This window comes from Sceloporus occidentalis, unplaced genomic scaffold (assembly GCF_023333645.1).
Source record: "Sceloporus occidentalis isolate IW3139 unplaced genomic scaffold, rSceOcc1.0.p SCAF_7, whole genome shotgun sequence".
In the NCBI taxonomy this organism is placed as follows: domain Eukaryota; kingdom Metazoa; phylum Chordata; class Lepidosauria; order Squamata; family Phrynosomatidae; genus Sceloporus; species Sceloporus occidentalis.
The window spans coordinates 11,533,481-11,556,450 of NW_028316987.1; the positions used below are offsets into that span (position 1 = coordinate 11,533,481).

The 22,970-nt window shown below is 42.4% G+C and overlaps 3 protein-coding genes across 5 annotated transcripts in view; 1 reads left to right on the plus strand and 2 right to left on the minus strand.

Annotated features, from left to right (window-relative positions):
• Positions 1-1,547, minus strand: part of LOC149309181 (growth factor receptor-bound protein 7-like) — a 95,469-nt gene extending 93,922 nt beyond the window's left edge. Inside the window, exon 1 of one of the 3 annotated variants that reach the window (XM_089531898.1) lies at positions 1,465-1,547. The gene's annotated coding sequence lies outside the window, so the exon portion shown is untranslated. Of the gene's footprint in view, positions 1-1,451 lie in introns of all 3 variants that reach the window. The other 2 variants (XM_089531899.1, XM_089531897.1) reach the window with 2 other exon arrangements.
• On the plus strand, positions 1,413-10,966 carry LOC149309182 (migration and invasion enhancer 1-like). The gene is made up of 4 exons (XM_089531902.1): positions 1,413-1,730; positions 5,499-5,596; positions 7,362-7,438; positions 8,096-10,966. Exons 1-4 carry the CDS (start codon positions 1,651-1,653, stop codon positions 8,177-8,179), a joined length of 339 nt encoding a protein of 112 aa, XP_089388028.1. The 5' UTR covers positions 1,413-1,650; the 3' UTR covers positions 8,180-10,966.
• Positions 10,967-12,260: 1,294 nt separating this feature from the next.
• Positions 12,261-22,970, minus strand: part of LOC149309183 (receptor tyrosine-protein kinase erbB-2-like) — a 55,017-nt gene continuing 44,307 nt past the window's right edge. The window contains exons 21-27 of the mRNA XM_089531903.1: positions 21,517-21,672; positions 20,576-20,651; positions 20,333-20,479; positions 19,019-19,116; positions 16,843-17,016; positions 15,974-16,247; positions 12,261-15,746 (exon numbers count right to left, since the gene is read on the minus strand). Of these exons, the coding sequence (XP_089388029.1) occupies positions 15,358-15,746; positions 15,974-16,247; positions 16,843-17,016; positions 19,019-19,116; positions 20,333-20,479; positions 20,576-20,651; positions 21,517-21,672 (1,314 nt within the window). The 3' untranslated portion in view covers positions 12,261-15,357. The remainder of the gene's footprint in view (positions 15,747-15,973; positions 16,248-16,842; positions 17,017-19,018; positions 19,117-20,332; positions 20,480-20,575; positions 20,652-21,516; positions 21,673-22,970) is intronic.

Sequence of the window (22,970 nt, forward strand, 5' to 3'; positions counted from 1 at the left end):
TTTAGCCTTAGGGCTTTGTTACAACAGTATATAGCTAATAGTCTAAGTAGTCTTCTCAGGCCGATTTCAGTATAAGATAGTAGGATAGCATCATCTCCGTATAGCAGAGTAGATATGAGGTGATGGGCCAAATGAGACAAATGGAACGACTTCCCTTTTAAGAACCCAATCAAAGAGTTAATATACAGGTTAAATAATAGAAGGGCTAAAATACAATCCTGCTTAACTTGTCTCGGAGTAGGAATAGTATTAGTGAGGTGGCCTTTGTTATTATATTTAACTCTAAGGCTCGTATAAGTATAGAAGCCCTGAATGAGTGTTAGCAGCCTTTTATCTATAGATAGTTCCTGCAGTTTTCTCCATAATTGGGTATCAACTGAATCAAAAGCTGATTTGAAGTCGATAAAAGCTGCATACAGTTCACCTGTATATGAGGCCATATATTTCTCAGCCAAATGTTTTTTAAGATGAACCCCTGATCCAATGTTGAGCGACCAAGTAAGAACCCTACTTGCTCCTCTAGCAAAATGTTTCCTTGCTCTAGCCCAGTGGTTCCCAAACTGTGGGTTGGGACCCCTTTGGGGGTCGAATGACCCTTTCATGGGGGCCGCCTAAGAAGGCCATTGGAGAACACCTATTTCATTACAGTTATGAAGTAGCCACAGAAATAATGTCATGGGTTTGGGTGGTCACCAGAACATGAGGAACTGTATTAAAGGGTCGCGGCGTTAGGAAGGTTGGGAACCACTGAGAGGAATCCATTGTTCTCTGCCTACAAAGAGGCCGGAGACCTCACTGGAATGGAGACATACTGGATGACAAAAGAGGGGTCCCTGTTGAGACGCAAATGGACTTTAGGTTTCCTGGACTCTGGACCCTATTGCCGTATGGCTTGCTTGCAAAAGATATCCTCCCCTTCATAACATCTTTACTAAGGACTGAAACAACATGTAGGCATCTGACTAACATCTCCAATTGCTTTTCTTCCCTCCTGTTTGGTTTGTAACGTCTTGCCTGAAGTACATTGCACATTTCAACAAGTACATTGCGCATTTTGGTTGGCCAATAAAGGTATGATCACTGATGGATTTTTGTTTGGTTCTCCAGGTCATTTTGGACTCCAACACCCAGAACCAACATCCAGGAATCCAGAGAGTTGGAAGTCCAAAGTACCTTGGAGCATCAACGTTTAGGAATCACTAAAGTGTGCTCTTTAAGAGGTTTTGGACTACATCTCCCAGAAGCCTCAGCCATGTTAGCCAATAGCCCTGGATTCTGGGAGCTGAAGTCCAAAAGCTTTTAAAGAGCACTGCGCTAGGGAGACCAGAACTCCACTTGCACTTATAAAGGCTGCGCTTCTCGCTACGCGCCACCAGGGGTCGCTAAAACACTCGCGCGCCCGGGAGCAGTGGAACAAACAAGAGTCGCAAGACGAGAGGAAGGAACGTTACCCGCCCCTCTCACGTGATGCGGGACGCCGCTCCCAATGGCTTCTCTCTCTCTCTCTTTCTTTCTCTCTCCGTAAAGGCAAAACCGGAAGTAGCCACACACAGCGAGGTGCCACCGGAAGTCTAGGCCTCAGTGCGTCTACGCCGCGGCAAGGCTGTAAAGCTCTGGGAGGGGCCGACGAGGGCTTTGAGGAAGCGCGCCATGAGCGGCGGGTCTGGAGAGCCGGCCGCCGAGGCCCCGCCCACCACCGGAGGGGTCGTCCGAATCGTGGTGGAGTACTGGTGAGAGGGAGAGAGGGAAAGGAGTGCGGCCACGCCCCCTTTTCTGCGCAGGCCACGCCCACTCCGCTCGATTAAAACAAAATGGCCTCTCCGTTTCCTTTGCGGGCCCGCCCGCGCCCTTTTTGGCCTCTTCGCCTTTTAAGGGCTTTATGAGGGAAACGTGTTAGGATTATTGAACTAAACTGTTTCCAAGAGCTTTTAAATCTTTTATATCTTTATATTCTTTTATTCATGAATTGTTTTGGGGGGAGGAGAAAAGTGGGATATAAATAAAAGTTTTGTTGTTGTTGTTGTGTGCTTTCAAGTTATTTCTGACTAATGGGTATAAATAAATATTATTATTATTATTATTATGGGGATTTCTTGGCAGGTTTCTTCAGAAAAGGATTTCCATGGCCATCCTCTGAGGCTGAGAGAGTGTGACTTGCCCCCCCCAAGGTCACCCAGTGGGTTTACACAGCTGAGCCAGGATTCGAACCTTGGTCGCCAGAGTCACAGTGCATTACACCATACAATTATTTACTACTACTACTATTACAGTACTAGTAGACCACAAGTTGAACATAAGCCAACAGTAAACATGCAGGGGTAGCTGTGTCGGATGTTTAACAAACACAAAAATCCATCAGTGATATTAAGCCAACAGTGTGATGCAGCAGCTGAAAAGGCCAATGCAATTCTAGGCTGCATCAATAAATGTAGTGTCTAGATCAAAGGAAGTAATAGTGCCACTCTATTCTGCTTTGGTCAGGCCCCACCTGGAATACTGTGTCCAGTTCTGGGCACCACAATTTAAAAAGGATGTGAAGAAACTGGAGTGTGTCCAAAGACAGGGGACTAAAATGGTGAAGGGTCTGGAAACCATGCCCTATGAGGAATGACTTAAGGAGCTGGGGATGTTTAGCCTGGAGAAGAGAAAGTTAAGAGATTATATGATAGCCCTGTTTAAATACTTGCAGGGATGTCATATTAAATTCAAAATGACCTTAATAGATTAGAAAGCTGGGCCAAAGCTAACAGAATGAATTTCAACTCAGAGAAATGTGAGGTACTGCACTTAGGCTGGAAAAATGAAATACATAGATATAGGATTGGGAGACACCTGGCTAAATAACATGTGAAAGGGATCTAGGAGTCCAGGTAGACCACAAGTTGAACACGAGTCAACAGTGTGATGTGGCAGCTAAAAAGGCCAATACGATTCTAGGCTGCAACAATAGAAGTATAGTGTCTAGATCAAGGGAAGTCATAGTGTCACTCTATTCTGCTTTGGCCAGGCCCCACCTGGAATACTGTGTCCAGTTCTGGGCACCACAATTTAAAAAGGATGTTGAAAAGCTGGAGCGTGTCTAGAGGAGGGCCACCAAATGGTTACGGGTCTGGAAACCATGCCTTACAAGGAGAGACTTAGGGAGCTGGGGATGTTTAGCCTGGAGAAGAGAAGGTTAAGAGGTGATATGATAGCCCTGTTTAAATACTTGAAGGGATGTCATATTGAGGAGGGAGCAAGCTTGTTTTCTGCTTCTCCAGAGAATAGGACCCTGAGCAGTGCATTGAAACTACAGGAAAAGAGATTCCACCTCAACATTAGGAGGAACTTCCTGACAGAAGGAGCTGTTTGACAGTGGAAGACAGTGCCACAGAGATTGGTGAAGTCTTCTTCTTTGGAGGTCTTTAAACAGAGTCTGGATGGCTATCTGTTGGGGATGCTTTGTGAGTTCCTGAATGGCAGAATGGAGTTGGACTGGGTGGCCCTTGCGGTCTTTTCCAGCTCTATGATTCTGTACTACTATCAGCCTCAAGAGAAGGCAATGGCAAACCTCTTTTGAACAAATCTTGCAAAGAAAACCCCATGATAGATTTGCCATAGGGACTTGAAGGCACAAAACAACAATACCTGTATTTATTTATATTTTTGTTTTAATATTAATTATATTTAATTATTTCTTTAACTTTTGTACTCCGTGTTTTTACTTCTGTCTTGTTAAATTATTGTAACCTGCCTTGAACCCCATTGTGGGAGAACGGCGGGATATAAACCCTTGAAATGAATCAATAAGAACAAACCACTACTATATTCCCTCGCACTGAGCCACACGGAGCAACTGTGGTTTAACGTTTCCTTCAAAGACAAAGCGGTGTTAGTCTGGAAAATCAGTATGCAAAGGGATCTTGTAACACCTTTTGAGGCCAACTGAAAAAAAGTTGGTAGCATGAGCTTTTGTAGACTTGAGCCTCCTTCCTCAGTTGCATGGAGTGAGGAAAGCATCTGAGGAAGCAGACTCAGGTCTATGGAAGCTCATGCTATCAGCTTCTTTCCTTCTGTTAGGCTCAAAGGTGCTACACAGTCCCTTTGCGTATGGATGTTTCTGCGTTTACCCCAGTTCTGCCTCTAGTGCAAGGAGGAGTGAATGCAAAGTTTATTGTACAACATCATTAGGTGTAGTGCTTTGGAAAATGGCTCAAACAAGAAGGCGATTTCTCTGTTCCCTGTAGATTCCAAAGTACAGTGTTCCTTCCACATTTGCTGGGGTTAGGGGTGAAGGACCCCCGTGAATGTGGAAAAACCGCAAATAAAAAAGACACAAAACAACACCTTGCCTCAGAGAACACTTCTCTATGAATCTCCAGTGCAAGTCTGTGGTCAACATCCGCCAGAAGTTGATCGTAGAATCATGCTGGAGGACCTACAAATGGTTAGAGAAGTGCTTTCTCTAGGAACGTCTCAGTTTTCCAGCACAACTCTATGGTCAACTCGCAGAGTTGCATTGGAGGACCTAGAGATTCCTAGAGAGAACATATTAATCAGAACCGCCAATAATCAAAGTGGCAGAAGCAAAAGCCACAAACGTGGAGGGCCAAATTTAAATGTCAGTAATGGAAAAAGATCCCCCGTCTCAGCAACTTGGAGACACGTTTTCATTCCAGATTTTTGTATATCCGTTGTGGAAACTGGTATGAGGCACTGTGTGATGCAGACAAAGGATTGTTATCTGTCTTCGTGTAGAGGTAGCCTGATGGCTTGACTCCATGCTTGTGTGCCTTTCCCCTCGAGACTTTAGAGTACAATGGGCCCTTGGTTTCAGCTGGACGCCCCTGGATATCCAATTCCCATTCATTTGCTATGCAGCCTGCTCTGTCAGAGAGTTCTGGTACCTTGCCAAACTACAAACCCCAGGCTTCCACAGGAACCATGACAGTTAAAGTGGTGTCAAACTGTTTTATTTCTGCAGGGTTGATACACCCAAAGTGCTATACAGTAGGCTGTAGGTATCTGATGATGTTTGATTCCCCCTGCCCCCATTGATACCAAAATCTGCGGCTGCTCCAGTCCTATTTTATACAATGACATAGTAACTTGGTGTCCCTTAAATAAAATGGCAAAAAAGGATTGCTGGGGGGGGGGGGTATTTTCAAGCCATGGTTGGGGAAAACCATGGATGCAGAATCTGTGGATACAGAAGGCTGATTGTACTTCCTCAGAGATTCAGAGAAGACAAATACAGTACACTTCATTTGGTATTTTCTTTAGGCGGAAATATTTCCACAGAATGGAGGTTGTTTTGGACTACAAATAATTTATTTTGTACTACCCTTAAAGGCTTATCTCATGGACAGCAAACTGTGTGTTTCCTGTAAACAGCCTCCCCCCAATTATCATATACTAGCATTAAATATTTTCTCCCACTAGTCCCTATTGAGTTTAACAAATATCCCATTTTGATCTTCAGCTTCCCTTTGACAGCTTGACCAAATTTCTTTCCCCAGCAAACCTTGTGGTTTTGAATCTGCCTATCTAGAGCTGGCAAATGCAGTAAAAGAAGAATATCCTGATGTAGAGATTGAATCCCGACTTGGAGGGACAGGTATATTCTCTTGCAAACTTCTAGGTTGACAATAGTTGCATTGCTGTGTGCCTTCAAGTCATTTCTAACTTGAAACTCTAAGGTGATGGGATGTTTTTGGCATAATTTGTTCAGAGGAGGTTCCCCTTGCTTTTCCTTTAGGCTAAGAGAGTATGACCTGCCTAAGGTCACCCAGTGGGCTTTCATAGCTGAGGGGGGATTTGAATCTTGGTCTCAGTTTCCTAGTCCAACACTGAAACCACTACATCACTCTGGCTCTTATGACAGTAGTAACAACTAGCAAAGTCTCATTCATAGCATGATGGACCATAGCATTTAATGTTGCTGTGGAAGGTAGCAGGACTGTGAAACATATCAGGAGGTGAAAGCTTCAGGCCTTTACATCTGGCCCTGCCATCCCTACATGACATATAGGCTTAGGAAAACTTTCTATTCGTATTTAATTGCCATGGGTATTGTTATGTGCCTTCCAAGTCAACTCTGACTTATGGCAATCCCTATCATGGGGGAAGGTAAGGCTTGTCTTTGCTTTCCTTTAACACAGTGAGAGTGATTTGCCCAAGATGACCCAGTGGGTATCCATGACTGAGTAGGGATTTGAGCCCTCTATTTCTCATCGAGTCTTAGTTCAGCAGTTAAATCAACGCAAAACCTTCATGGGGGATAGAAGAGTTAATCCTTCTTTTTTCCATATGCCACAAGGTCTTCTAAAAATCCCCCACTCCCATGGCAGGCAGGGGCAGAAGTCCCTTGTGGGAAAAGAGGTTGGCAGAGCCACAAAAGAAAAAGAAAAGTTTGAGACAATGTTTCTCCCACTCTTCTCTGGTATGAATATTTTAGTTCTGTTAGTACAGCTGGGTTCATGTTTGTGGAGGCAGCAGCCTGAATTTGACTGGATCTGCCATTTGACTTTTTACTTTGAGAAAACTTTTCTCATGCAAATTCCTTTGCTAAGGAACTCCTCTATACCTCCTATGGATTCCCCGTTGATTGTGAGGGGTTTGGAAGAATAAGTATTCTCAGATGTATTGTGAATTCTCATAAAACTGGCTTGTGGAGCCTCACTGATCAATTAGTATGATTAGTGTGCACTGTAAAATGCATCTAATATTTCCCTGGGACTGCTTAGTAGTGGCAAGCTGGCTTTCGGGTAATTTTGTTCCTCTTTACTAATCTTCTCATTGAAAAATCTTTGATCCATGTCTGATGAACTGCAGGAGTTTGAAGTACAGTTTAAAACCCCTGCCTAAATAGCCTTTCTAGCTGCTGAATTCAAAATTATAGCTGTGTTTGTACAGTTGGCAGCACGAGCTTTCGTAGCATCTGAGAAAGTATTCTGAAATCTACAAAAGCTCATACTGCCAACTTCTTTCTTTCAGTTAGTTTCAAAGGTGCTACAAGATGGTGGAGTTGAGGATTTTTTAACCTGGGGAAGGGGGAGAGCAAATAGAAAGAGGACAGTTTGGCTCTCTTCTGGCATGTGGCTTGCCTGTCTCCTGAATGTTTAATTTGTACTTTCCTCTTGAGGACTACACCGCTTTTATGCAAAATGTCCTTGTAATCTCGAATAGCTAGGCAAAAACTGTTTCTGGCTTGGAGGTTTGGAAAATGGTACGTTTTCCAAGCTGTACATTGGGTTGATACCTGGGACATGGACGAGGAGACAATTCTTTCATCTTGGACATGATGTGCCACAGTTCCTCTGATTCTGGCACACAGTTTTTATGTTTCTCCCATCATTTCATGCTGCTTTTTTTCCTTACAGGTGCTTTTGAAATAGAAATAAATGGACAGCTGATCTTTTCCAAACTTGAGACTGGAGGATTCCCTTATGAGAAAGATGTGAGTTCTTCTTCCCTACACCCTGCAATCCCTCGAGTCAATATCTTTGGGCCAGAGCTTGAAAGACCATAGCAACAGTCAGTATGAGATAATCCCTGCAGTCCAAGATGCTAGTAATTACCCTTTCCCTGAGATATACGGTTGGCCCCCCACATTTGCTGGTTTCCATTTCGTAGAGCAGATAAGTTTCAGATTTGATTAATATGTTATCTAGGAATCCCTAGGTTCTCCACTGTGATTTTGTGATCAACATCTGGTGGAGGCTGACCACAGAGTCACACTGGAAGATCTAGAGATTACTAGAGAAGTGTTCTTTACCTTCTCTATGAAGGGGAAGGAAGGAAGCATTCAGTTTTTGTTTACATTTATTTATATTTGCAGTTTTTCCTTTTTCATGTAGGGATGGTTGTCCCTAACCTCCATGAACGTTGGCGGCCCACTGTATTTCATTACTCAGGTTATTTTTTTAACTTCTAAAGTGAAGCCAAATTACATCTCCCCTGTCTTATCCAAGTTAAGGAAGACTGCAGATTCCCCTCTTCATTGTTAAAAAGTATTTTTAAAATAATAAAATCTTATTTTCTTTATTAGTAAAGATTTTACTCAGTAGCATATCTGTATCCAAAGAATTCACACTTACTGTTTTCTCTTTTCCAGCTCATTGAAGCCATTCGTAGGGCTAGTAATGGGGAGCCACTTGAGAAGATCACCAAGAGCCGACCTCCTTGTGTCATCCTTTAGTTTCACTCTCTCTAGTCCACATCTTTCAATCTTCTACCTATCCAGCCCTCCTTGCCTCCACCTCTTGACTGCAGGTTTAATTGCCTTGCTAAGTTTGATGAAGGGGGCCGGGAGCATGTAGAAGTGAAGTCATCATGATTTGGAGTTGTTTGTATTCAAAGCCTTATAACAAGAACTTGAGCCACTTGGGGCGGGGAGGGGCAGTGAAAGAGATGGAGATCAGAGTGCTTGCTGTATAAGTGGGTCAGTCAGCCTTTCTTTTCAAGAATACTTTCAAAACACCCTTCCCCCTCCCCATTGTTAAACACCAGAATGGATTTTGTTTTGATTGCTGTTTTTGTCTGACATCATCTGTATGTGCAAGAGTGAAGTCTCCCCACCCCTCCAATCTAATCAAAACTTAGATACTCTCTGCTTTTCCTGACTTTTGTGATTCATTCTGAGATATCATCTGTCTCCCTCCTCCCTTGCTTTTCACATTCCTTTAACCTGGAGCCAGCATGAGCTAGTGTCTCATCTTCTCCTCACTACAAAATCTCAAGTGCTAGTACAAAGCTTTACTAAAGTCTAGAAGCATCCCTGTCTAGACAGGACTAGTGCTATGCAGAAAATTCTGAACAACTTCACACACCTCCAACTTAGGTATGTAGACCAGTTTTCTTTAATTAGTGCTCCAGAGTGGAAAATCTGTTGCTATTCTAATACTGTGAGTGAAAGTTTCTCACAGCAATACTGCAGTTACATTTTTCCACCCATGTTCCACACTACTGCCCAGGTTTGGCTTTAAAGTGGAGATTTATAGCCCAGCTGAAAGTTACACATTTTCCACTCTCAGATCCTTCCCAGATAATCAATAGAATGGTGTGAGGAAGTTCACTGGAATTTTCTACATAAAGTCCTGTTCCTTTCTTGTTTATTATCGGCAGCTACTGGACTGGGGAACCAAGAACTTTTTAGTGACATTGGATGCAGATCTCTGCAGTTACACTAGCTTTTTGAGGAGAGGAGAGAGGGCTGAACACGTTGTTTTGACAAGGCCCATAAAAGTTTAACAAACCATCCATTACATGTTGGGAATTGCCTGCTGCTTAAAAGGTCACTTTTAGCTCCCTTGGCTGGTATGGATCATGCTAGGCAAGTAAGCGGCACATAATCTTAAACTTTAAAGACATTTCATTTGTGACAAATTCCTTTTTCAGTCTTCTGCTAACACTTTTTTGCCTTAATCTCAGGCATTATCAAGCCAAAGATGAAATATTTTCAAGGCCATAGATTTCAAGAGTGAAATTATTCCACTGTAATCAGTGAAATATCTGTAATTGGATTTTATGTGCACATTAGTTAAAAACAAAACGTGTACAGAACAAACTGGTCTCTTTCAGCAGACTCATACCTCCTCCCTGTCACATTAGTACACAAAACATGCAGTGGCCTCATTCTACTGTCATGTTTCCCCACCAACGGATATCGTAACTAATGACACAGAATGGGGTAGGGAAACACTGAACAGTGGCTCCATGCCAACTATATTATTTTGTGTGAGTGAAGACAGCTCTGCATATACATCATGTGGCCTAATGTCTAAATTTGTGACTGCACCCTGTTTTAGGACTTTGAGTTTTTATCAGTTTTCCCTTCTTTTATCTGTCCTTTGGAGATTTTCGCACATCTACCAAAGCTGTGGCTAGAAACAAATATTGCTGCTAAATATTATGAAGACCCCTTGTTGAACAGAAAAGTGAAGAAAAAGTAAATACTGTTACTTCTCCTTAGTGTCTTAATTTATGTGTTGAGAATGTTACATAATCCAGTTTATATAAAGAGGCAAAAAGTTAAACACTTGCAATGAATAATGTGTGTGTTTGGACTGGGTGAAGGAAGGTTGGGGGAGCTGTTAAAACTTTGGTAAGAAGTGGGAGGAAGGAGAGAAGGGTGCCCTGCCATTTGAGGAGGAGAGACAGGCAAGATTTTCAGCCAAATCTAAAAGGCATCTCTTGCAGGCCCTCCTCTCATTATGTGCCTTCAAGCCATTCCGTACTTGAGGCGACTCTAAAGTTAACCTTTTCTTGGCAAGATTTATTCAGAGGTTTGCCATTGCCTTCCCCTGAGGCTGAGAAAATGTGACTTGCCCAAGGTCACCCAGTAGGTTTCATGACTGAGCTAGGAATTGAACCCTGGTCACCAGAGTCATAGGCCAACACTCGAATCACTACGCTGTGCTGGCTCTGGTATATAGAATGCAAAAGCTGCAGTGTATTTTATGGACATGTCCATACTTCAGTTTTGTGTTACTAACAACTACAGGCTTCCCAGTCTTTTGACACCTCACTTTCTTAAAACTCATTCTTTTAATGCTTGCAAATCACAGACAAGTTCCATTAATTTGACAGGGGTTCTGCTGTTTTGCCAGTTCTTGCCCACGAGGCTCGCTTGGGACCATTTGCACACACTTGTGTGTATATAGTGTGGCATAGTGGTTTGAGTGTTGGACTACAACTCTGAAGACCAGGGTTCAAGTTTCTGCTCCAACATGAAACCGACTGATTGACCTTGGGCAAGTCATATTCTCTCAGCCTCCGGGAAAGGCAGTGGTAAACCTCTGAACAAACCTTGCCTAGAAAACCCCATGATAAGGTTGCCATAGATCAGAAACAAGGTCACACAACAAGTACAAAAGTGCTAACTTAGGTTTTGCATACATTCCAATGTGATATATAGTGTATCGTTTATGTTTTCAATGGCCAAAATGCATTTGCAAATTAAAAAAACCTGGGTTCCACTTTTCAAGTAATTCCACTTTCTGACAGTCCTCCAGTTCCTAACCCATCAGATCAACAGGGTCTTCCTGTTTAACAAGATAATCAACTTAGACCAGTCAACTAGCCCATTTGTCTAGCTGCTCCCAGTTTTGTTAACCAAGAGAATTGGGGTTTAGGAACACAAGTGGTATCCAAATACAGTCGACCTTCTGTTTTCGTGGAAGATCTGTTCCATCCCCCCCCCCCCTGGTGAAAACGGAGTTTCACATATATTTAAGCCCCATTGCCTTGAATATAGGCGTGCGGCTGCAGGAGCGTGTGTGCACGCCTCAAGCATGTGCCCCATTATTTCCTCGTCCGTTCATCTCTCGTCCATAAGTGAGGGACGCAGATAGGAAAACCACAAGAATGGAGGGAGGACTGTTCAGAAAGTATTTGCATATTATATATCGGGTGCTGCTGGAAATCTTTTTTAAAAAATTAAAACTTTCTAGCCAGTAACAAAATGTCAAAAAATACTAGAACTAAATCATTACTTGAGGTAGAAAATGCAAATGGAACTGTTGTGCTCTTCTGTGTACGTGTGTGCCTTCAATTTGCCTGTTGACATGACAACTCCATGAATTTCATGGGGGGGTTTTAAGAAAAGAAGACTCGAATCTTGTTTTGCCAGTTTCTTCTGAAATATAGCTTACAGCACCTGGTATTCCTTGATCTCCCATCCATGAGGACTAACCAGAGTCAACCCTGCCTAGCTTCAAAAATCAGACAGGATCTGGTGTCTTTAGAGTACAGTTCACCTGTGTCATACGCAGGTGCGCTCACAGCTTTCAGCTTACGCTGAAGCCGCGCGGCAAAACATTTTTGGCTTACACAGGGGGGGAGTCCAGAACGGATCCCCCATGTTAGGTAAGGGTCCACTATATTTTTGTGTGCACATGCCTTCAAGTCACCTGTCGATTTACGGCAGCCCCATGAATTTCATAGGGCTTTCTTAGGCAAGGGATACTCAGAAGTGGTTTTGCCAGTTCCTTCATCTGAAATATAGCCTACTATATTAAACTACTTTCCTTGAAACTAAGATGGTGATAGGTCATACTTAGTGAGTCTGTGCTGTTACAATGGTGTGGTATCTCTACCCTAGATCCTGTCATCTTACTGTAGCTTGCAAATGCAAATTACCAGTTTGTGCTGCCCAGGTCTGTTCCACAGAAAAGAACTGGCTTTTGTAGAACACTCAGCTTATCCTTTGAGGCAGGGGTAAGTGCCAACATATACAACATTTTCCCTGGGGGGAAAAAAAATACTCGAGACAAATGGTATAGAAAATGAAAACCACTGTATAATTTCTCTGATATACAAATACTTATGACACAAGTGATTGTTTTGAAGTCATCCACAGCCGATAACCTTCACTGTACCAAAATAGCACCAGCTTGCAAACACAGGTTTTAGTGGGAAGTTGGATGGCATGGAGGGGGTGGACTTTAGAATGGGCAAATAGTTCATTCATCTCTTGTCTCCCATCATGCACTTAACCTTCAGAGTTCTAGTTCTGCCTTGTTTTACTTAAGGAATTTCTATAGATGATGCTAATAGCAGTATTTGGAGTTCCCACAAATTTAAACAGAGAATAAGTCATTTTAATCACAAAGTACATGCAGAGCTGTCTGAGGAGCACAGCTGGTTTCAGAGTTGCTGGAATCCTGCATCGAAGAGGATAAAAAAAGAAAAGGGAAGCGAGGAACCTGGTTAAATTATTCAAAAGGCACCATGCAGCTTCACAGGTAAAATCTTCATAAGGAAAGGAACCGAACCTTCTGTTACTGGACCAGCAATAGCCACAGATACTTTAGTCAGTGAAAATAGCTTCCCAACTCAACACTAGCCGACAATGGGCCATAATCCTCTAGAAAGCCATTCTGTAAGATCTGCAGTCTGCAAATTCATTTACATTTCCCAGTGGCTAAACCCTATTAATTGGTTTCTGGTTTGTGCACATTTTATTTATTTATTTACTTATGGTATTTATACCCCCCTCTTCAGCCCTAAAGGCTCCCAGAGCAGCTTCTACATGCTTTCAAGTAGGGTTGCTTCTGTGAAGTCGAAGGCTTTCATGGCCGGCATCCATAGTTTTTTGTGGGTTTTTCGGGCTATGTGGCCATGTTCTAAAAGATTTTCTCCCTGACGTTTCGCCAGCATTCTCTGAAGATGCTAGCGAAACGTCAGGAAGAAAATCTTCTAGAACATGGCCACATAGCCCGAAAAACCCACAAAAAACCAAGGTTGTTTCTGCACTGGGAGAAAGCCAATTCATGGAATAGTGTGGACAAGAAAGATTGCTCTTTGCTCTAAATCTAAGGCCAATAGCAATCTTTCCAGTCGATTCTTCATGGGAAGCCTCTTGCCTTTGCCTCCTGGAATGAAGAAGGGCTTCTTTCCTCCTCTGCAGTCGTTCTCATAGCTGAGTTTAAAAGATTTATATTACTTTCTGTCCTACCAACCTGTTTCCCTCACAACAATAACAAAAACAACAACAGCTGGTTGTTATATGGTTAGATTCCAAAGTGACAGTTCCACATTAAGAGAATACCTCATCAAGGAGAATTTCTGAGACGAAAAGATCAATACAACAACATTACGTTTCAATAAGGAAGAGGCAAAATACAAACCATCTGTACAATCACTGAATAATATGCCCTGCTTTAGGGCTCTGTTTTAGGCACTTATAAAAGCTCATCTTAGTGTTCTGTATAAATTATCCGAACAAAAATTTTACAGCATTCCTGTTATTTTACATAATTCATTCTGCAGATTATTTTGCATGTCAATGGGAGAAGAAAGGAGATATAACACAGAGCGCACTGAAAGTCCACCCTGCAATCTTTGGGAATCTTATTCAGGGATTTCTCCAGCTTCTGAGATTTAGATTTGCCTACCTACCCTCAAGCATGTATTTCCAAACATGGGGACTAAACACCTTTCTTTAAAAGAACAAGATTCATAGGGAATGAAATGGGCCCCCTATGATCCCAGTATTATTCTTCCGCCCTTTTAGGTAATGACAGCACTTTCACAGCCCCACCCTATTTCAACATAATAAATATTCCAACAACACTGAGAAAAAATGGCATGTTTTTGCCATGATGTGATTTAAAATCTCCTTCCCTGTGACCCAAAACAGTGTGTCAGCTGCCCTTCGCTATTTGTCTATAATTTCAGAATAGAAAGCCACAACACTGCAATATAAAACGTGGCACTAAGAAGTGGTGTTACTTTTTTAAAACTTTTTAAAAAAACTACTCAGACTCATTATTTTACTGAATTAAGATGTCTCAGATATTGTGGTTTACAAAGCTACCCATGCCATGAAATGAAGCTGGGTTTTGTTGTTGTTCCTCATCTGATTCTAGAAGCTTGAAATCTTCCAAGAACAAGAGAACACCACAGAGATATCCCCTACCAAGCAAAATTATTTCTTCTCTGGTCTTCTCTAGACTCTACCACCACATTTAAGCATCACCACAGATTATTTTGATACAACCTTGAGAAAGAACAGTCTTTTCTGTTCCCAAGCCTGAAAAAGAACATTCCCTTTTTACCATTGCCATTGAAAAACAACAACAACAAACACACCATAGTTTCAAAGAAAAATTTGCTCTGCCCTCAATAGTTTTTGAAACACAAGATCTCACGGTTTTCCTTTACTGTCATTAAAAAAATTCAGAATGAAGATCTTTATGTGGCTTTTCTCTTAGGGGGAAAAAGGTGCAAAGATCCAACTCTGAACATTAATCCAAGAAGTAGTCTGACCCCCTTTGTCTTGTAATCCAAGGAAGAGAAGGAGATGAAGCCAAGAAACGTTCCATTTTGTTTGCACCTTATGCGACAGTTGGGGCACCTGAACTGTAGGACAGAGAAACTGTCACAAAGCCTGCGTGCGGGTGGGCAAACTTCAGGAATGCAGCATTTACTTTCTTACTTTTCTTTTACTTGAGCCCCAAGATCCATCAACCTGAACATGGTGCAAAAGGCATACATATAAAATTAATTCAGAACACAGGATTTGTCCTGAGTATGGAACTGAGTGGAGCTCACAGGTTTTCCACACAAAAACACACTCCTGATCATCTCAAGCCTTCTTAATTTGATCAGTATAAATTAAGGTGTGTGTAGAGGAAATGTTCTCCTTGCTGCTCTCGTTGAACAGCCAGGAGTCAGCAATCCATTCTAACGCACTGTGAATCACCCATGAGATCTAGGTCTGTCTTCTGTCCACCCCTGCCTTAGCCTAGCTGCCAGGAAGAAGACAGGAAAGCAGCCGCTTTGGCCTCAAGAGGTCTATATGAATCTTGCTCATTCTTACATGAATCAGTAATTCACTAGTCTGTGTCCTGAGCTGCCTTCATTGTGAAAATTTCATGCAAAGTCCTGGGAACAAGTGATGGATTCTGCAAGGCCTAGGTACTCCAGATTTTCTGCAGTCGGGGTTGTGGTGAAGCCATTAGTGGTGGCAGCAGGAGCAACAGAGGTAGCAAAGAATTCAACTGGGTTGCTCTTGGAAGTATCTTGATTCCAATAATAAAGATTGTCAAAGGCTTGGGGCAAAGGGCCAGCCAGAGGGAGGTTGCATGGCGTCAGGTACTCTGGGTTTTCCACCACGTTGGTGAAACTGCCGGGGAAGGTATTCTTTGGATCTTTGATGAGCCCATTCTTGCCGAAATGACCCTTTGGCTTTTCCAATGTGGCCCCGGATGGTCGGACATTCTTGCTGGAAGGTAAGCTGTTTTCTGGCTGGTTAATATACTCTGCAGAGGTAAGAAAAAAACCCAAAACTCAAGAAAAATGTCAGGATATAGTAGCTTGCATCCTTCCTCCACCATCACTAACCCTAACCTTTTGCTTTTTCATTCTTCTAATAATGATCCCATTCTTAAGAACTAGAAGCTTTATAAACAAAACCAGCCCATACCAAAAATATTAAGATTCCTTATCTAAGTTCTGCACTTTGTGAACACAAGCACAGTGCATGTACCTGGAACTACACCAGACGGTGAAGGTGGATTGTAGTTTTTTGAATCCAGACTCTCATTTTCATTGGTTGAGGGACTAGTGGGATCTTCACTGTAGCGCTGAAGGGTGCCAGGCTCCTGCAGTGAATCCTGCAGGGCCCTGCTTGCTGCACAGTCTCCATCAAGCAAGTTAGTGATGACACCTTCTGGCTGTTCTGGGAGAGATGGTCCCAAATACGGGTACTGAGTTACGGGTTCCTCAGTCTCCTCTGCATCTGCCTGAGTCTCTGTGGCACTCTGGAAAGAAAGAAATGGAACACCTTCAGACATGTTTGTGCAGAACTCATGAGATCTAAAAACTCAGTACTCTCATTCAGAGCTTGGGGAAATGTTATTGAACTACACCTTCTCGCATCCCCTTAGCCAGTACAGTCAGTGACTGTGCTAGCTGTGGGAATCTTTGGAGTTATAATTCAAAAAACAAAAACCCTTGTCCTCTGGTTATAAATGCAAGTTGAGGTCTAGATTTGCAATCCTCAGTGATCATTTCGTAGCCTCTGAACAGCTTTGGTAAGTAAAGGAGACAGTTTGGAATTGGCAGGAGTGTTTCTTAAACTGCATGAATTGCAACATTCTGTAACCATCATATGTTTTGAACTCCTCTACCTGTTTCTACACAGTATAACACCAGGTGAGAAAACCAAATGTGTGTACACTTGGTTTGGAAACATTATTTTCTTATTCCTCTACAAACTCGTCATCCTTCATACTACAATTTCTGGCATGCACACAAATGTTTTAAACTGGACTAAAACTGCACTAGAAGCCCAATATGACCAAGATACAGACCAGGTTTCTCTATCATTATCATCTGAGTGAGATGTATCCTTACTCTGGTTGAAGGAATCCTAGAACGATAGTCAGGTGATGTCTCACTACTGAAGAACCCCTGATGGGGGACCAGGTACTCTTCTGCATCTACCAAATCTTGCATGTCTTCTTCCTCTAGCAACGTGCGGTAGAAAGTGCTGTCTATGGGGCTGGCTAGGCCCATCTTATCATCATTCTGTCAAAAAAAAAAAATCAATCAAATAACAATATGTTTTTATGGCTTCAAGAATTCTACCACTCTTCCTGCAGGTATAAGATAAGAGGGGATCTGCTACATCTTCCAAATAATCCTTACAACAACCTTGCATGATAACTTAACATTCTTATTCATTCACATATTTGAATACATCAGTATTCTTACTCTTTAATGTAGTGAAATCTCATAGTGACCTACTGAAGGCCAACCAATGATTTCATGGCAAAATTCAAGATTTGAACTGATGACTTCCTTGTTCATAAATCTGAATATATTTGGCTTAATTTGTTCATCACTTGAAAACAGACAAAAACACTTTTTTGTGTGGAAAGGGCTAAGGAAAGATATTTGCCTCCAGAGGCAAAAAAACAAGATGGCATGCCTTCTCGGTCCATGTGCATATGCCGAATGAGCTGGCAGTTCATTTCTTCTTCAGCATTGACAATGGGACACCAAACTCAACTATACCTGAAGGCAGCATGCTAATTTAGGAATACAGCATACCACAAAGGTCTCTCCTCCATCACCTGAAGGTTGCCTTATCCCAGCATTCGCTACTTGAGAAGCTACCTGGCAACTTAATTATAAGACTTAATCTGTAAATGGGAAGCTTCTTGATGAACCAGAGAGCCAGCATGATGTGGTGGGTTGAGTGTGTTGGATTAAGACCTTAGAAGACCAGGGTTCAAAAAGATATGGACTTTACTGGATGACCTTGGGCAAGTCATGTTGACTCAGGCTCAGAGGAAGCTAATGGCAAATGTGCTCTGAATAAATCTTTGCCATAAAGGCTCTGAGAGTGGGTTGTCATAAGTCAAAGTCAATTTGAAGGCATATAACATCAACTCCATGAATCATCATGCTACGCTCAACAGGTTTCCACACTGTATGCAACCAGAGGAGATGTCATCCTTCAACTATGAGGTTTCCCTGCAGGTAGGGGGCTATGAAGATACCGCCAATTGCAATTTTACACTGTGGGTAACACACACACACACGGAGAGAGAGAGAGAGAGGGAGGTGGGGAGAAGGAGAAGGAGAGGGGGAGACTGGAATCCTATCGTGTAGGTCATGCACTGTCTGCTCTGTGGGAATTTTGCCATGTAATAAGTAGCCAGGACATAAAGTTCCTCCAAGAGTCAGCTGTGAATTACTTTCTTTGTAATTTAAGAAGCATGTCAGGTGATGCTCCTTACGGAAACAGTCACTGACCTCATAAAAGCTGTTACACTTCTCAGATTTCACTGCCTATTTGCTTTTGAAGCCATAGTGCTATGGACAGATGGTACTTCCTGGAAAGAGATGGCTCCAGAGGATTCAAGCAAGCGAACCAAGATACATACCCAAGGGACAGAAGACAACAACAATGTGCATGCCTACATAGGCACCTGTACACATGCCATTAGTCAGTCCATCTTGGAATAAAATGTCTTTCCTCCCCAAGATCTAACTGGTCATTGGCAAGTAAAATCTAGTCCAAAGTCCAGTTCATACAGTAGTGCATACAACCTGCATGTACTCAGAAGCCTGCACATCACTAGTAACGGCTGCAAAATCTGGTACTACATTCCCACCAGTAGTTTTCCAGCAGTCAGTCCCTCACTTTCAGCAAAGGTGTGGCAGCTGTGTGGATGTTGTTGGAGTGCAGCTCCCATCAACCTTACAAGCATAGCTAATGGTGGTGGATTATGGAAGTTATAGGCCATCCGGATCTGGGGAGCCAGACACTGCCCACAGTAGCCATAGAAAATACCATCTGCCATGAACAACAGGACCAATGAAGGGCTGTTGCCTTTCTTTCCTCATGGGAATCATCTTGGAGGTATCTAGCTGCCAAAATATTGCATGAGATAGACTTTGTCTACTCTCATCTCTCATCTCCACTTCGACCCCTCTTTAACTGAGCAATACAGTTACTGGAGAAAACTCCACAGGGAAAGAGGTTCAAGCCTCTGCAGGATAAAGCAGGCAATTTCCTCACCTGGATGACCACAAAGCGTTGGGGATCCCTGGCCATACGTGTGAACTCTGTGACCAGTTCTCGAAACTTGGGCCGGCATTCTGAGTCAATCATCCAACCTGGGTGGCAAGTAGAGCAAAAGTATTCCCTCTAGTGTCAGATCAAATGAAGGCCTTATGAGAAAGCAAACTCTTTTTCCACTAATGTAACTGATCTGGTAACAAAAGCAAGTCACTTTCATCTAGTAGGCTTCAAGAAGGAATCAGGGAAATTTCAAAATTAGTTTTTGAATCTCCATTATTTCCTTCCCAACCATAGAACAAATATATAACTCAGTTTAGAATTCTGCCTATTTTCTAGTGTGTCAGAGCAAACTGTATTATTAAAACACCATTATTTGCAGTATTCTAAAACTCAGTATTTATAGGACTATACTCTGGCCTGAATTTTACTGGTTAGTCCTACCTAGAGTAAATCCACTGAATTAAGTGTTGAATAGTGAGCTAACACGCAGGTAAATTTCATTGCTTCATCAGGCCTGTTTTAGTCAAGACTAACAATAGGATTCTTGCCTCGCTGTGAAACATTATAATTCTGTGCCAGGCAATCCAAATTTGGTGTCCAGAAAAGCTGTTTTCATGCAAATTGAGAAAATCTGCTTTATGTCTGTCTATATTCTATAACAATTGCAATTTTCTTTTAAGAGGACAAGGTGCTACATATGATGCTATGGACCCACTCCCATCAGCAGAAATCCCAGACACCCACAAATCCAATGTGTGAGATTTCAAGCAGGCACTGCCCACATACATGTGTGTGGGTAAGGGGGGGCACCACTATAAATTTTGGGTTACTTGTTTGCTTCTAAAATAGAAACAGAGATTCCCAAAAAACGAACTGCTGTGCAAAATCTCATATTAAATCCTTTTCTGCATTCCTGTTAAACTGCTTTGTATACACACCTCTGAGTATCTGCAAGCAAAGCTTAGGTCATGTATATACTGTCCTTTCCAGTGGTGAACAAAAACTAATAATTAATGCACTCAAACAACCAGCAAAAAAGTTGTCAATCTTGCTCCCAAAAGAAAAAAAGCGATCTCACCAGCCCTCACCACCAAAAGAAATTATAGGTCCATAAAACATAAGCTCAAGGATGCATACCTTGTCATATGAAGGTATACTAGGGTATATCAGGTTGCCAACATTCTCTTCTGACTTCCATTTACAAGGCTGCTGGGAAGCTGAGGATAGTAAGGCTAAAGCTGTGCCCTTATATGCAGCTGCAACCTTTCTACCTTGCATGCAAAACCCACCAACCAATCTCTGATGACATACATTTCACCATGATCATGTAAACGTCAATGGTGCAGATGGGGGGCTGAGGCAACCTCTCTCCTTTCTCCAGTAGATCAGGGATCTCCCGGGCTGGGATACCATCGTAAGGCTTGGCACCAAATGTCATCAGCTCCCATACAGTAACGCCTGGGGGAGGGGGAGAAAGAAAAGGGGCATCAGGCATCAGTCAGGTTTTCCAAAAGAGAGTGAATGGGAAGGACAAGAACAAAACAACTGACTTACCATAGCTCCACACATCACTTTGGTGAGTGAATCGCCTGCGCAAGATGGACTCCAGCGCCATCCATTTAATGGGCACCTGAGCAAAGCAAAAAAATACAATAAGATGACTGCGTTGGCACGAATCTATCTTTCTGTTGATTGGTTCCAAGCAGTTACTGACCATGAGGATATTTTCAATCACTCCCAAAGAACCACTGTGTGTATGTGTGTGACTTCAGCCTAGCTCACAGTGAGGCAGTAAACCTGTCCTTGGATTGTACTGTTTCAGACTGTAGACAGGGGAGGGAGCAACAGGACTGACTGCTCCTCAATACAAACTTCATCTGCATATATTTTTTTACAATAATTCTATTGTCCCTTCTCCCCAACATGCTCTTTTTTGTGCCTGGAATAGCATATAATCATGTGAGACCGCACATGTGATTAGATATTGTACAATCCAGATACAGATCAGTTCTGATACTGCTTAGAATAGGGATGGGCAACCTTATCAGATCTGAAAGCCAATATTCTGCCACAGGGACCTCAAGGGGCCACACAGGCTGCCAAACATGCCAAACAACAACAAGCAAAATGAAGTAGTTGGAAGCAAACCTCTAGTTTTAGAAACCTTTTTTTAAAAAGTAAAACAGGGCAGTGGAACTCCACAAGCAATTTAAAGGGTGAAGTGAGATGAGCTGAAGGCAGAATACACATCTATCCTTGCCCCTACCACTTTCTTTTCAGAACTACCTTGTGACGTAGATCAGGCTGAGAGACTGACTGAACCACAGTCACTCAAGTGAATTTCATGGCTCAGTAAAGAAGAAAACTAGACCTCCCATATACCTGTCCAATATTTTAACCATTCTATCATGCTAGCACTATCTCACCAATTAAGCATGCCAGTATAAAAAAGACATGTGCCTTGGGTCTGCCTGTTCTCTTATACTTGGTCCTACCTTCCCTCCATCAGCATGATATTCTGTCTCATCAATGTCCAGCAATCTGGCCAAGCCAAAATCTGTGATCTTCACATGGTTTGGGCTCTTCACCAGAACGTTCCGGGCAGCCAAATCTCGGTGGACCAGACGGACATCCTCTAGGTAGCTCATACCCTGACAGAGAAGAGACCAAAAAAAAAAAAAAAAAAAAAAGCTTATTGGTTTCCCTGAAAGACAAATCGATGGAAATTATCACTAGAATTCTTTACCAGCCATGAATAATATAGATGTTGGGTGGATATGTGTCTTCATGCATAGGACCCAGTCCCCCAAAACAATGGATGCAAGCTGCAGGAAAAGAGATTCCACCTCAATATTAAGAGGAACTTCTTGACAGTGAGAACTGTTTGACAACGGAACACACTCCCTCAGAGTGTGGTGGAGTCTCCTTCTTTGGAGGTCTTTAAACAGAGGCTGGATGGCCATCTGTCAGGGATGCTTTGATTGTGACTTCCTGCATGGCAAGGGGTTTGACTGGATGGCTCTTGTGGTTTCTTCCAACTCAATGATCCTATTATTCATCCCACCCAGAGAAATAGGTGCTAGAATTAAAATTAACTTTTCTGTTTTTAGTGGAACTAACATATACTTGCTACACAAAAATCTAGATTAAAAACAAATCAATTAAAGACATAATCAAAAAGAAAAAATGAAAGACATACAGTAAACAATGCCAATCCAGTGATACCTCCTCAAAGAAGTAGACACAAGTCTCGGGCAGTGGACTGTCTCAGTTCTAATACCTTTCATTCTTCTGTTTCAAATTGTGTGGCTTTCTAGACACTACTAGACTATAACTCCCATCAGCCCTAGGCAGCATAGCCAATGATAAGGGAAAATGGGAGCTGCAGTCCAACAATATCTAGAGTCACACTAGAGAGCACTGATCGAACTGGAGATAACCAAGCTTTTCAGCTGGAGTCTTCCAGAAGCAAAGCATGTGTTTTACCAATAAGTTATGAGCCCTCCCAAAACAGGCTGATATACATCTCATTTATTGATATTCCAGTGCTTGGGAGTGGAGGTCTGCACGCAGATTGTAGTGGTGCGGCAAAGAATTGCACTCGCATGCATATTTAGAAAGTCTAGGGAGCTGCTGTAAAAGAGGGAGAGGAATGCAGAAGTTCTCAGATAATATATTCCCTATCTCAAAGTCTAAAGAATGTGGTACATACTCTGTTATTCCTTTACAGCTGTGAAAGAAAGAAGTGTGATGTCACACTGCAACTACTCCAATTATACTATTGCAGAAGTGCAGAAACTATGTTTGATCATGAATCCATCAACTTACCTGCCTTCCCAACTCTTTCCCCATCCACTCCTCATCAGCTGGTGTAATCTAAGTGGCTTGTGCTTTGCCCTAACATAGGTCATGTAAGAGTACTATTGTCTTGTTTGTTTGTACATTTGTT